This window comes from Nylanderia fulva, unplaced genomic scaffold, assembly GCF_048542155.1.
Source record: "Nylanderia fulva isolate GAGA-0341 unplaced genomic scaffold, ASM4854215v1 Scaffold261, whole genome shotgun sequence".
NCBI classification, from domain to species: domain Eukaryota; kingdom Metazoa; phylum Arthropoda; class Insecta; order Hymenoptera; family Formicidae; genus Nylanderia; species Nylanderia fulva.
In genome coordinates this window covers 35,009-50,323 of record NW_028190327.1, presented here as the reverse complement: position 1 = coordinate 50,323, position 15,315 = coordinate 35,009, and the positions used below count along the sequence as shown (strand labels likewise).

At 40.3% G+C, this 15,315-nt stretch overlaps 2 protein-coding genes across 2 annotated transcripts; both read right to left on the bottom strand.

The window, feature by feature from the left end:
* Window positions 1-7,848: 7,848 nt before the first annotated feature.
* LOC146722865 (uncharacterized) lies at window positions 7,849-8,400 on the bottom strand. The gene has a single exon (XM_085483713.1). The coding sequence runs from the start codon at window positions 8,398-8,400 to the stop codon at window positions 7,849-7,851; it is 552 nt and encodes a 183-aa protein (XP_085339839.1).
* A 642-nt stretch (window positions 8,401-9,042) lies between these two features.
* Window positions 9,043-13,011, bottom strand: LOC146722864 (uncharacterized). Its single transcript, XM_085483712.1, has 2 exons — window positions 12,633-13,011; window positions 9,043-10,919 (listed from the first exon to the last, which is right to left on the bottom strand). Exons 1-2 carry the CDS (start codon window positions 13,009-13,011, stop codon window positions 9,043-9,045), a joined length of 2,256 nt encoding a protein of 751 aa, XP_085339838.1.
* Window positions 13,012-15,315: the final 2,304 nt, after the last annotated feature.

Here is a 15,315-nt window from a genome sequence, read left to right as displayed (position 1 = left end):
CTTCTCCATTAGTTGTTAATATCCCCGACGAATAAGGAAATTTTCAATGACGCTTTTTAGGTTTGGAGGCGTCTTTTGATTTTGAAAATTAATATGATTGGTTCGGGCTTTGTTTAGAGTCCTGGGTTTCGACCAATGGAGAATTTGTTCTTATAGAGGGAGGTTGATATTTTATTGCTCCTCTAGTTGTGACTCAAGCAGATATCGCGTACGGTGATCTGTCAGGCGAGGATTGTTTAGGTTCTCGGAAAGTTTTATTGATTCTCAAGTGTTCTGTTGAAAGAAATAGGAACCAAAAATTGTTTTCCCTCGCCTGTCACATCGTGGCTTATCTGCGGGTCTGCGATATTTTGAATATCATTTTACACTCTCCGAAAGGAAAGAGATTCGTAGACTTCAACCTGTTTGTCCTTTGAGACGTCGCGAGTTACTAGAATTTATTAGTTGGTCTATTTACTTCTCGCGTATATATATATATATATATATATATATATATATGTCTTTTGTTTCACGATTTAACTCTCTCTCGGATTACGTTTACTTTGCTTTTCGGGTCGTTCTCTATCCGCCTTTGATATTCAAGATATCGCTTTGCGTTCTTCGAAAGAAAAGAATCGTGGACGACCGCAGGACGTAACAATACAATATTATAAATTTTATTCTTACCGTCCCAATTTTCATACACAGGTACAGGATCCGGCTCGAACAGCCACACCAGACCCCAATCATATAAATCGCCGTCATCGTCTCTTAAATATGGGTCCCAATCCCAATCACACATATCTGGAACCATTATTGGAATGTAAACATAACAATTATTCATTTAAAAATATAATACAATATTATAAATTTTATTCTTACCGTCCCATTCGTCATCCCCTATCCATTCTTCAAAGTCATCATCCGAATAATTCTCCCATTCTGCATTTCTTAATATATCATACACCAGGTCCTTGATCACCCAACAACAACAAATAATACATAGGGCAAACTACAAAAAAATATTAATATTAATATATTTTTTCCTCCACTATTAATTAATATTTTTGCACTTAAAAAGCACTACCATTTTCGTTGCAATGTCCCGACACTTCGTTGATGACCGTTCGAAACTTTATGATTGCAGAGACAGCCCTGCTCTCCACAGGCTGTACCCCATTTAAAAAATCTTCACAAAGAACTATATCTATTTCAAAAAACATTCCAAGTGTCGAATGTTTACATCTCGCGTTCGAGAGAGCCGGCATCCATGCGAGAGACACGTGGAGAGGCGCGCGCTCTCCCATGCATTTGCGAGAGAGAAAACGAGCCGCAGCGGCGGCAGCGCAAGAGAGACAGTGAAAGAAGATGCAAAAGAGAGAGACAGCGCGTGAGAGGGACGGTGAAATAAGACGCAGCGCGCGAGAGGCTTACGCGACGAGAGAAAAAGAGACATACGAGTTTTGAGAGAGACACAGCGTGAGAGTGAGAGAGACGGCGAAATAAGACGCGAGAGAGAGAAGATGTGAAGGAGAAAGACGCGAAGGAGAGAGAGCTTTTAAAGATAATTTTTAATAATTTCTTTATATTTACTTATATATTAAAAGGGAACAAGAGGTAAGGCAGACATTTTAATCTAAAATAAATACACTTATTTGATAATATTTTTTAATCTATAAAATATGTGTAAATTTACATTTGTATGTGCGTGTTTGCGTGCGTGTGCGTGAACGTGTAATTATTATAATATAAAATTTATAAAATTTTAAAAAGATACAAATATAAAAAAGATATATGAAATAAAAATTATATAAAATAAACATATAAATGATATATAAAATTATGCAAGATATATAAAAATATATAAAAATATATAAAAATATATATAAAAAAGGCCGTCGGAGGCGAGAGAGGTACGGCGGCTTGGGATTCACGCCTGGATTCAGCGGCGAGAGAGAGCCGGCGGCTCGAGGTAGCGGCGAGAGAGAGAGCCAGCGGGCCTGCTGCGACTGCGAGAGAGGGGGTCGCGTTAACCATCGCTGTCAGACTGTGCCTCGGCATTTGCACACAGAAATATAATATATTATTGTACTATTTATATATATTTTGACATATATATATATATATATATATATATATATATATACTTACAGCCTTGACAGATTGGGCACAAGTTGGCCAGGAAGAGTACGAACACTCTTTCCAAACAATCGATGCAATAAAGATGCGGCACATCCCTGTACCGCATCGTCACGTGCCTGTGCATTAGTGTGGTTGCCGCGAATCTTTCCCTGTTTCTCATAAAACAGGGAATGCAGATTCTCACTGACCCTCCTGGTGAGACGTATGCTGTTATAACGCATATCCATGTTTCTTCGTCGAGGGTTGCGATGGTCTGTACATCTAACGTACGCGAGTGGTACGCCTCGCGAACAGCGTTTTCGCTATCGTACCCATCGTCATGCAAATCTTCTTCCTCCTCTTCTTCTTCTTCATCATCATCATCATCCTCTTCTTGATCTTCATCGACGATGGGTACGATATCGACCTCCATCTCCTCAATATCGTCTAGTACGATATTCACATCCCTGTCATAGTCGGAGTCGTACACTGCCACATCGCTGTCGCTGTCGCTGTCGTCGGAGATTGTTATTATCTCAATCTCATCGTCTGAGATCGTGATCATCTCATTGTCGCTCTCACTCTTACGCGCTACGTTCTCCATTTTTATTGAAAAAAACTATTCACTCGCTCACTACTATGCTCGCAAATGTCACCGTACTATGACCCGGCAGTGGCATCGGTCCTCATTATATATCCCGTTCAGCCCTTTGTGCTTCACATGCGATCGAACTTATCTCAGAAAGAAAGATGATCGGTCATAAAAGAGCAGCCGCTGCAGCAGTTGATTATTGTTTTGTTTACACCTCGTGAAAATATGTCTTGACACATTCACTACAATCCTCTCTTTCACGCGTGATAAAACTTATCTCATAAACACTGCTATACTCTTCGCATATATTGTACACCTATTTAATCAAGCAAAATAAATAGGCTGCGAGTAGTAATCTGATGATGACGATGACGACGATGGCGGTGGTGACGGTTCTCTCATATCTGTCTCCTCTATTTCTTGGTCCGAATCATAATCAGATGATTGTGTTTTGCATGACACCGATGGTGAAGGCATATCCATGTCGGCAAAATAAAGGTTGTCCACAGTAAAATATTCAGCACAATTTTTGTAGCGACGCTGATAACATGCGACTCGCTTGTGTCGTTTAGACGATCTGGTGCATTTGGATAACCCACCAGTTACTCTTAAAATGTCTTCGTGCATTTCCAGGAAATAGGCAACATCTCTTGTATGCGGTTTTTGCACACCAAGTTTGCGATTTCTTACGAATTGCACAACTGAAGTCACCGCTTCACGTTTAAAATAAAACGGGTCATCTTTTTTTTCATCATAATAGCATTCATCGAGATGTCTATACCATCTCTCAACATTCTCAAAACACCTCGAATGATCTTTTACCGCGTTCTCCATTTTTAATGTCTGGCACTTTTTCACATTTTTTCAAACTTTTAATCTCAGCCTATTTTCGCTGACATTCGCTGCAATCCCTGATCATCGGTGCTGGACCGTCAATATGCGTTCGCATCCACGGCCGATTGTAATGTTCGAGGCAGCGACGATATGTCTGAACCTCCGAATCCGTCTTGATATGCTCCGGAAGCTTGTCCCACAAATGCTCTACGAAATATCCGCACTTTTGCAGTAAAACAATCTTCGGAATATATTGTAACTGTTCGGCACTTAAACTGAGAATGTCGGAAGCACTTGATAGCAAGAGAAACATCTTGAATGAAGAGAGCATGCGCTCGCCAGTGGTACTATGGCCCAGCAGCGGCATCGGTCCTCATTATATATCCCGATCATCCCTTTGTTCGTCAACGTAGGAACGAGAAAAATTTAGATGACGTAAATTTTCGGCGCTTGTTTTGTTTATAAATTCCTGCAGCCGCTGGTTATCGGCGCTGGTATTTCTTCCTAAGATAAACAATAAAGAACCGCCGCTTATTGGGGAGGTACCGCGAGGGTGATATACAATCCCATGCAAAAACATGTCGCAGGCCGCAAGCGGCGAGGTTGCAGGCAGCGAGGTCGCAAGCGGCGACACGTTCGCCCTGAAACTTTACCCGCTGATATTTCTTAGAAATATACGTATAGATCATGTATCAACCCCCTTGATTGTCTGCACTCGATCCAAGCTTGGATTTGGATTTAGCGGCAGCCCTTCTTAGAATTTGATTATCTTAGATTTTCAGAGAACTTATTGTCGGCGCTCGGATCCAAGCGGCAGCTCTTCTTAGAATTTAATTATATTTCTTAGAAATATACAGATAACGTATGGGGGAAGAAACGCAACCCCCTTGATTGTCGGCACATGCCAAGCGGTGGCCCTTCTTAAAATTTGATTATATTTCTTAAAAATATACAGATAACGTATGAGGAAAAGAAACGCAACCCCCCCCCCCCTGATTGTCGGCAGCGGGAGCCCTTTTGTAATAGATATATGTTTATCTTTTGTTTATAAACAGATAAGGTAACATGAGCTCCTTATCAGGTAACCTGAGCTGATAAGATAAGCTTATCTGCTGATAAGATCTCCCCGCCCGCGTGACGTCATACCCCCTCGCCCCCGAAAACCTCCCCGCCCCGCACCCCCCTCAGAGGACCTGGGTTAGAACCGGCCTTATATTCCTACTCGAGTCCGATTCGGCTGAAATTTTAACAGTAGCCGTCTACGAGAATGTACTACACGATAGTAAAACTCTCTTGCAATACTGGCACCATCGGGCGATGAGGCTAAGTACTTGTCGGACTGCCCTCGTATATATGTATATATTTCTATATATGCGCCTTAGAGGGAGAAGAGGAAGAAGGGGTGAAGAAAACCACGAATCTCTCCGCTAGTGCGGGAAATCCACTATGATTCTTGAAGAAGGAGAGAACCACGAATCTCTCCGCCAGTGCAGGAAATCTACTACATTCTCGAAGAAGGAAAAGAACCGCGAATCTCTCTGCTAGTGCAGAAAATTCATTCTATGATTCTCGAAGAAAAAAAAGAATCACGAATCTCTCCGCTAGTGCGGGAAATCCATTATGATTCTCGAGGAATGAGATAAAGAAAACCATGAATCTCTCCGCTAATACGGGAAATCCATTATGATTTTGAAAGGAAGTAAGGAGAAAGAGACGCTTTCGTTACAAGTTTAAAAAGGAATATCTTCGCTTGGAATCCGAGAATTATTTATTTACAAGAGACGAAATGATAACAATTGCCCCGGAGTAACTTACTACTTATTGTGAGCGTTGACGAATTGAAGCTCGACCTTAGTTGACTATAGGTGGCTCGGTGGTTCTTTGGAGACACTTGTCACTCGCAAGACCACGAATAAAGCACAAATATGAGAACTAATCGACCGTTTACCGGAGTAAAAAGATAGATTGAGAGCTCCGTGGTGCAAAGTTCGCGCTTATATCCCGTTTTTTGTTCACGCCCTCCGTTTCGTCTTTTTAATAAGATCCTGCGAATAGAAATCCGTAGACGCAGTTTTGGATATTTTTAATTTCCCTTTCCATGAGGTAGGTTCCAAAGATCGACGAATTAGAAGTTTATTACAAGGATCTTTGAATCGGAGTTCGTTTCCAAAAGCGGGGATATCTCGAGATTACATATCGCTGGCGGTGTTTGTTCTTAGATTTTCCGGGTGTATATCGGAATGTTTGGCGGTTATTAGTTATGTTCTTTTATTGACGGGGCCGCCGATTTGGCGAGGATATTCGACATGTCTTGTTTACAAGTTTTGTAAATATCAAAGTATATATTTATTTTCTTTCGCTTTTGGCACTTTTCGCCCCGTCTTCATATTTTAACAATTTATAATATTTGCTAGATCTTCCGATACATCCGGCTGTGGCGGCACGTTTGCGATTTCGTCGTTCGTGCGCTCGGATTATTATTTGCGAAATTATATTTGTGAATTTCGCTCGGACACGATGTGCTCTCTCGAACTGTCTGACGTAGTGAGTTGAGCGGATCCTTCTCTTTGTGAGAAGGATGTTGGTCATTCTATTAGGATCGCCCCAGAGTATTTGTTTATTTTAGATAAGAGTTCGATAATTGCTTGATCATGCGGCTAGAATTTTGACGTGCACATGCCGAATGCTGAGCGTGAGATAACGAGTGTCGCGAAAGGGATTATTGTTTTTATGCAGAGAAAGCGATGTGAAAAAAAGAAAAAGAAAAGAGAATGAGATTTAGAGTGAGTTTCATGCAGAGATATAGATATGTATATATATATATATATATATATATATATATATATATATATATATAGGCCATTTTACGTCAAATCGGCCACCCCCCCCCGCCGCCCAAAATTGTATTCAAGTAAATTTTACTTCCAAGGTATCAAAATTTAGCTTGAAGCATCTAGTTTTTAACCCGTGTAGCGATTTTAAAAAATTATTTAATGCGAAAAAGGAAAGTAAGATAAAATTACATTTTTACAGAATGAAACTTATGATCACGAATAAATATAATATATAAAAATATAATATATAAAAATAAATAAATATACAAATATAGGAAATACATAAATAATACTATTATTTATTATATCTGAATATTACAGATAAATACAGTTTTTCAATAATATATTATTGGTATACCAGTAATGTTTTCGTATTTTTGTAATTTTTCTTTTTTGTAATAGAATACATGCAGATTCAATATTATTTTGAAGAGGTAAAAAAAGTGTGTAAAGATTGAGTTCCTTTAACAATTTTAGATTTAGAACATCGAGCATTTAATGAGGACTTTGTTACATTAGATTGTCCTTTAATAATTTTAGATTTAGAACATCGAGCATTTAATGAAGACTTTGTTACATGCTCGATGTTCTAAATCTAAAATTGTTAAAGGAACTCAATCTTCACACACCTTTTTACCTTTTCAAAATAATATTGAATCCACATGTATTCTCTTACGCAAAAAACTACAAGAATACGAAAAATGACTGGTATACCAATAATATATTATTGGAAAACAATTATATCGGTAATTTTTTCGTATTCCTGTAGTTTTTTTTCGTTAAACCTATGTCAACATCTAAAAATTTTGCTAAAATACAAATTTTTAAACGGTAACGGATTTGCATTTTATCTATTCCCGTTTGTATAATATTGTAATATCTTTGTATTTCGGACAGCTAAGAGATAGTGCTGAGGTGCATGAGAGTAATGGCTTATTAGTAATCAAACATAGAGTAAAGCTAAATCATCTGATAATTCTATACAACGTACGAAAGGAAATGTTTTATCTATATGTCTATATGGTTAATGTTTTGTATATTTTCTCCTTTGGTTTTTATCGGAGCTATTGCCTAGTTCTCTCTTGTGGACTGCGTCAATAGGCAAGGATAGATAGCAGGAACTAGTCTCTTTATTCTAAGTAAGAATACGTAATTTTTATTCTTCGGATCACAAATGTTCTTCTCGGGTTTACCGGACGGCTCGTCGTACCAGACTCGCCCTCCGTGCCGCATCGCTCCTTTTTAAAGACGCGGAAACTCTCTCCTAATTCGGCGCTTCGCCCTTGGGGACGCAATAACAAACTGTCGATGTACACAATTACAGAGAGCTCTCAGTAGCGTATATCGAAGGCGCGCGGGGATCACGGAAATTTAATTTTTTCCCAAACATACCCCTTGGGTTGAATCGCCAAGGGATTCAAATGACAGTCAGGGGTAAATCCTTACACATTGAACTGCAATCATTGGAGACAACCTGCAGAATTTAGATTACGCTGAACCGTCCGGACTTACCGGCAATTTACAGAGTTTAACAATAGGTCTTACAAAAGTAGAAGACGCGGTCTTGACCTGAGCAACTCGCACCAGGCCATCCTTGTCAGGCTTACATTCGATGATTCTCGCAAGTTCCCATCTGCAGGGAGGTAAATTAGGATTTTTTATTAGAACAATATCGTTTATGCGAAATTCATCAGATCGATTCTGCCATTTAAAACGCTGCTGCAAGGTGTTCAAGTAGTCAAGACTCCACAATTTCCAAAATTGCTCGTATTTCGCACGCATTAATTGCCATCGATCGAGTCGTGACTCGGAGATATGTAAGACGCTCGGAATCGATTTAATGGCGCTACCAATTAAAAAATGCCCTGGTGTGAGCGCATTGCAAGAATTTACATCGTCATGAAGTGCGGCGATCGGGCGCGAATTCAAACATGCTTCGAAGTTACATAAAAGCGTGGTGAACTCTTCGACCGTAGGTGTGCAGGAACCAAGTATACGTCGCAAGTGGTGCTTAACACTCTTAACACCTGCCTCCCACATGCCCCCAAAATGAGGGGCAGAAGGCGGAATGAAATGCCATTGAACTGGCTTTGACGCGAACTTCGCCTGCAGATCTACGTCGGCTTGAGTCTGTCGGATCGCTGTAACAAGTTCGCGATCCGCGCCTTGATAGGTAGTCGCGTTGTCGGAATAAAGATCGGATGGAATGCCACGACGCGCTACGAACCGTTCGAAAGATGCGAGAAACGCAGCCGTGGAATAATCATGAACGAGCTCTAAGTGTATAGCTCGTGTAGCGAGACAAACAAATAGCGAGATGTATGTTTTGTGCGACTTACGTCCGCGGCCGGAAGCGTCTCGAATTGCGAAGGGGCCGGCGTAATCAAGTCCCGTATGGCAAAATGGACGGGACGGAGTTACTCTAAATGTAGGAAGGTCGGCCATAAATTGTACGCCGATTATGGCGCGATGCCGAGTACATGTCACGCAATTGCGGATACAACCTTTTACCATGCTTCGCGCCCCCAGAATCCAATATTGTTCTCGCAACGTGCGAAGCATTAATTGTACACCGCCGTGAAGTGTATCCTTATGAATTTGATCGATAATGAGCTTAGAAAGGTAATGTTTTGGAAGTAGAATCGGAAATTTACGATCATATGAAAGGTCAGACAGTTGAAGTCAACCACCCACGCGTAGGATACCGGAGGGATCCAGGAACGGATCGAGAGAATGGATGGAGCATCGAACTGGTAACCTCGACTTGGCTTTGAAAGCGACGATTTCTTTTGAAAAGTATTCCGTTTGCATCTGTTTAATCCAGAATCTGTGCGCGGTTTTTATTTCATCGACTTGCAAAATAGAGAGACCTTGAGCAACATCTGGGACTCTCGTTCGAAACTTGAACCGAAGGACGTATGCGGTGACCCGTAGTAAGCGTGGCCACGTGGAGATATGATTGAAGGATTCAAAAAGTTCCGCTCGATTTGAATGATGCGAATGGACTGCATTTGACGCTTTCAATTCGGAATCATCTTCGGTGCAACTTATCGTAGATTGAACTGGCCAATTATCCTCGTTAAATTTCAGCCATGCCGAGCCGTTCCACCAGGAACTGGAAGGCGTTAGCTGAGCTGGATTTATGCCGCGCGATGCGCAATCTGCGGGATTATCTTCTGTTGGCACATGCAGCCATGTTGCCGTAGGAAGTTTCGTTTGAATAGAAGACACTCTGTTAGCTACAAATACTTTTAAATCTGATGGAGCCTTTTGCAACCATGCTAATACGATTGTCGAGTCACTCCAGCAAAACACAGGAATGTTTTGCAATTTCATCGCGTCAATAGTAAACGAAATACAGCGTGCTAGCAGCTGAGCCGCACAGAGCTCGAGTCGTGGAATCGAAATCGTTTTAATCGGAGCAACCTTGGTTTTTGATAGGAGAAGTCGAACATGACTATCGCCAGAATTCGTGACAATTTTTGAATAGACTACCGCTGCATAGGCTTTAGATGAAGCGTCGCAAAAGCCGTGTAAATGCAAGCACTGAATGTTACGCTCGAAGCCTAACCAACGAGGAACTTGCAGAGTCGTCAAGTGTAACATCTTTTCGCAAAAAGCATTCCATTCGGTTATTTCCGCAGGAAGAATATTATCCCATCCGTAGGAAAATTTCCACAGTTTTTGCAGTAGAATTTTGAGAGATATCGTGATCGGAGACACCCATCCGAGGGGATCGAATATTTTCGCTATCGTCGAAAGGATTTGTCGTTTCGAAATGTCGGTAGATGGTGGACGGAATTTTATTTCAAAGGAGAAATTATCATCGCAAGGTGTCCAATGAATACCGAGTATTTTTAATTGTTCACCTTCTTGGAAAGGCTTGGAACTTGCTAGACCGTGATTCGCAGGATTTATATCTTGTAAAATTTCAAAATCGTTGCTGGCCCATTTTCTGAGATGAATGCCTGCGCTTAGTAAACAGCCGATTAGTTGGTCGCGTTTTTTAATCGTGGATGGTTTATCATCGCCTCCGGATAGGACATCGTCAACGTATATTTCATTTTGCAAAATTGCTTGAGCTAGTGGAAAACGCGAACTCTCGTCGATTGAAAGTTGTTTGAGCACGCGTTGGGCGAGATAAGGCGCGCAGGCAGTACCATAAGTAACGGTATTTAATGAATAAGTATGGACTGGCTCGTTCGGAATCGTACGCCACAATATTAATTGATATTGGCGATCGTCTGAATGAATCTGTATTTGTCGAAACATTTGCTGAATATCAGCGGGAAAAACGTATTTGTACAAACGCCATTGAAGAATAATCGCCGGAAGATCGGCTTGCAACTTTGGACCAATCATAAGATGGTCATTCAAAGAAGTGTTATTCGAGGTATTTGCCGAGGCATTAAACACTACACGAAGTTTGGTTGTAGTATTGTCCTCGCGAATAACTGGATGATGAGGTAGAAACGTCAGTTGAAAGAAGCGTTGCACGTTTTCGATTTTTTGCATATGCCCGAGCTCTTCGTACTCGTTAAGAAAGTCGACGTATTGCCCTGAAATTTCCCGAGAATTAGCTAAACGTCGCTCTAGTTGCGCGAGTGAACGCGTAGCTACTGACCTTGACTCGCCGATCTTTATCGGAGGACCAGACTTGAAGGGTAAGCGGACAACATAGCGCCCTGAAGAATCGCGCATATGTGTCTCTTGAAAATGTAAGTTGCAACGAAGATTTTCCTCTGAGAGAGCGTGTGTCGTTGGAATTTCTTCCAGCTCCCAAAAACGTCGGAGTTCGAAATCGAGATTGCCAGAAGTTGCTTGGTGAACGTGAATTCTTTGGCTATCTTTTTGGTTTGAAATAGGACCCGAAATGATCCACCCAAATATCGTTTCTTTCGCAAGTGTAGCATCGTTAGAAGCTTTCATTAAGCCACCCATCATAATTGAACCGTATAATTCGGCCCCGAGAAGTACTTCGATTGCATCATTTGAGCTTGGATTTGGATCGGCTAGATTCAATTTGGAAAGAAACGGAATCTCTTGTAATTGGAAATGAGGTGGAATGTACGCTGTAATTTTTGGAACGACCAATGCTTTGGTATGAAGAATCGTATCATTTTTATTAGTCGCGCTGATAGAAATAGAGACGGCATGTTGAACGCAATTAGACGTAGTGTCACCGATGCCAGATACCTTTACGCGTGTTGAAATTAAGCGAGCTCTTAACATTTGAGCGACTCGTGACGAAACGAATGTGGCATCGGAACCTTGATCGATCAGTGCTCGCGTGTAAACATATCGACCGTTTTCTGATCCTATACAAACACGTGCGGTAGCCAGGAGCACGGGTTTAACTCCCGCGTTCACGTGTGAATGTACGTTGGACGCGTTATCGCATTGTCCAGAGTCTGTTGTTGTCGTTAAACTTGACCTTGAATTCTCGTGTAACAAAGTATGATGTTGTCTTTTACATTTCAAGCAAGTAAAGGAACTACGACAATTCGAAACTTAATGACCTTTGGTCAAACAATTTTTGCATATATTATTTTTTTGAACAAACTCTAGTCGATGCGAAATGCTTAACGCTTGAAATTTCTCGCAATGCATTAAACGATGTGTTTCGGAACAAAGAGCGCACGTACTCGCGGTGTTTGTATGGTGAGAACGCACTATATTATTTTTTCGTGCCGCATTTGGAATCGAGCGAGCACCGGAACTCTTTTCGGATGAGTTTCCGTTGGCGGACTTCGAGTTATCTCCGTCCTTGGATACAGCCTCAAACGAACAAATTTGTGTATCTAGAAACGCGTATAGTTTTTCCATCGTAGGATATCTCCTCTCTGAACCTAAGCTGACTTCCCAATCTTTTCTCGTCAATTTGTCTAGTTTTTGTACAAGAATGTAGACTAAAATCATATCCCATTCATCTACAGAACATTTCAAGGCACGCAGAGCATTTATCGATTCCGATGAATTGGAGCGTAATTGTTTTAACCCGAACAGATCGTTAGACGAAACATTAGGAATGGTAAATAAACGTTTGAAATATGCGTCAATAATAACGCGTTGATTTTCGTAACGATTCGTGAGTTCCTTCCATGCAACATCGAAATTACTATCGGTTAGAGAAAGATGGGAAATCAACTTAGCAGCGTCGCCAGTAACCGCGGATAATAATTATTGCAATTTCTCGACTTGCAATATGGAACGGCGATTTTTAACGAGCGCAAGAAACAAATCGCGAAAAGTTAGCCACTCGGTTACATTACCGGAGAAAGAAGGCAAGTTGATCTTCGGCAATCGGATCTCGTTGATGGACGTCGTTGCGGCCGCCGTTGGTACAGGAATGGAAATTGAAGCGACGTTGAATGCCTCGAGTTTTTCTTGAAAGAAGTCGTAGGCTTGCATGTACGAGACCTCCGCCTTGTCTAGCAGCTTGCTCTTGAAGAAGGGAAGCTGTGCCGCGTCTGCGTCGGTTGCTACTGCCTCAATGATAGCGGCATTCTCCTGGCATTTATTCCAGTAATTTTGCAAGAGTTGAAATCGTCCTTTAGTGATGGCATGAGTTTGATTATCAACTCCAAGCTTTTGGAAATTCGTTATTGAGTTCGTTAAATAACGTAAATTCGTATCGAACGCCTTGTCCATTTTGATCTATTGTCTTGCAGAGCTCGACCTTGTAAGGTAAACACGGTGTTGAAATGGAGAACGTATGTACGTGAGTCGAAATACTTCCTTGTCGTACGGAAATTTTTACTCGGAATGTAGCGCAATTGTTGAATGGCTCACTTGAAGTAGTTGCACTGCTTGCACGTGTATCTTGTTTGAATCCATCCGTTAATTTCTCGACACAGATCCGGCTCGAAGGACCATGTTTTGTATATTTTCTCCTTTGGTTTTTATTGGAGCTATCGCCTAATTTTTCTCTTGTGGACTGCGTCGATAGGCAAGGATGGATAGCAGGAACTAGTCTCTTTATTCTAAGTAAGAATACGTAATTTTTATTCTTCGGATCACAAATGTTCTTCTCGGGTTTACCGGACGGCTCGTCGTACCAGACTCGCCCTCCGTGCCGCATCGCTCCTTTTTAAAGACGCGGAAACTCTCTCCTAATTCGGCGCTTCGCCCTTGTGGACGCAATAACAAACTGTCGATGTACACAATTATAGAGAGCTCTCAGTAGCGTATATCGAAGGCGCGCGGGGATCACGGAAATTTAATTTTTTCCCAAACAGTTAATAATACTTTAAACGCTAAAGAAGGCACTGACAACCTAAAGTGATTTGTGATAAGGTTGTTTAGATAGTTTTAAATTTCATCGCGCATTGTTACGGACGGGACATTTGAGATCCAGGGTCTTCTTCTTGAAGATGACCTAAAACAAATGTCGAAACATTATAAGGTATTAATAAGGGTGCGTGCTCCTGAATAGGGATATATATATATATATATATATATATTTATTTATTTATATATATATTTAAAGAAACAAGGCGTCCGTATGGTTGAAAAAGACATAACTTCCATTGCACACAAAAGGAAAAGGTTCTTAGGTATTTATAACTGACACGTTTTATTACCTCTTTGTAAATTCCTCTGTTATGTTTAAAATTCGTTGTCAAGTAGAATAATTGTACAGTATATGTATACGTATAGTAATAGTCTCTATAATTACTAGTCAAAGTTCATATTAAACGTAACGTCAACTAGTGAAATAAAGAAAAATAAGATTAATTAAAGTTATAGGAAAATCATAAAATACTAATTCTTTACTGTGAATGGGTTTCAATTTAGTAAGGGAGTAAGAACAAATATATTTATTCCCACAGAGATGATTATCTCATTCTCGAGGTTTTTGGAGAATGGGAATAAAACTGTTTAATTAAAGGGTAACTGAAAAGAGTTGATTTAGGCTTTGGGGAAGTAAAATGTTTATTGAAGGGGCATAATATCAAACAGGAATTTAATTTGTGAAGGTGACGGAGGTTGTTTTTAATTAATTTCGTGAAGAGGTAAAGAGTAAAAAAAAGAAGATCGCAGTCGGAAGGAGGTAAAAGGTTTAGGCAATGGGGAGATAGTTCTTTTTGTACAAAAGGGGATCTTGCGCATATGTGACTCAAGCCATTGTCTGAGTCTATGCAGAGTTTTACGTTAGAATTCCGATGTCACTTGACTCTTTCTCCTTTCACTTTTCGAACCTTACGTCGCATATGTGTGTACGCTACTATATCCCTTTGGTTAGTAGTATTTCGTAGTATTAGTAATGGTGAAAAGATATATTTTAGCTTTACGATGGCAGTGTTTTAAAGTAAAGCGTGCCGAAAAAATCTTATCTACAGAGATTTAACAATAATAATATATATTTATATATATATTTAATATTTTTGAAGACGTTGTTTAGAGAATAGTTAATTTGTTGGTTATGTTATAATTAACAGTAGAATTTTAAGGGGAAGTCTGCAACTAAATCATATATTGAGATAGGACATGAACAATCTCTGTAGATAAGATTTTTTCGGCACGCTTTACTTTAAAACACTGCCATCGTAAAGCTAAAATATATCTTTTCACCATTACCAATACTACGAAATACTACTAACCAAAGAGATATAGTAGCGTACACACATATGCGACGTAAGGTTCGAAAAGTGAAAGGAGAAAGAGGCTTCTTGCGGTTTAGGAGTTCGTAGTATTTAATCGTAAACGAAACGTTACTGGGTGTCGAGAGAGGTCTATGACTTATACGTAGGAAGAGTTTCCTTTCCCTTTCTTTTATTACTTCCTTTTTCTATGCACACTATGGTTTCGTTCGTTTTATTTATTGCCAGTAACTTATCCGAATTTTACTTGTATGAGTAGTATGTTGATAATTGCAAAAGTAGTGTGATATATGAAAGAGAAGACGAGGGGAATATGGCAGATGAGAAGATAAGGAGGGAGAAGAAAGGCATA

Excerpts from the sequence above, each read along its gene's own strand:
- LOC146722865 (XM_085483713.1), bottom strand. The coding sequence starts at position 8,400 with ATGTGGGAGGCAGGTGTTAAGAGTGTTAAGCACCACTTGCGACGTATA.
- LOC146722864 (XM_085483712.1), bottom strand. The coding sequence starts at position 13,011 with ATGGACAAGGCGTTCGATACGAATTTACGTTATTTAACGAACTCAATA. Across the intron at positions 10,920-12,632 it reads CAACTTGCCTTCTTTCTCCG|GGCAATACGTCGACTTTCTT; the intron begins GTAATGTAACCG and ends GGGAAATTTCAG.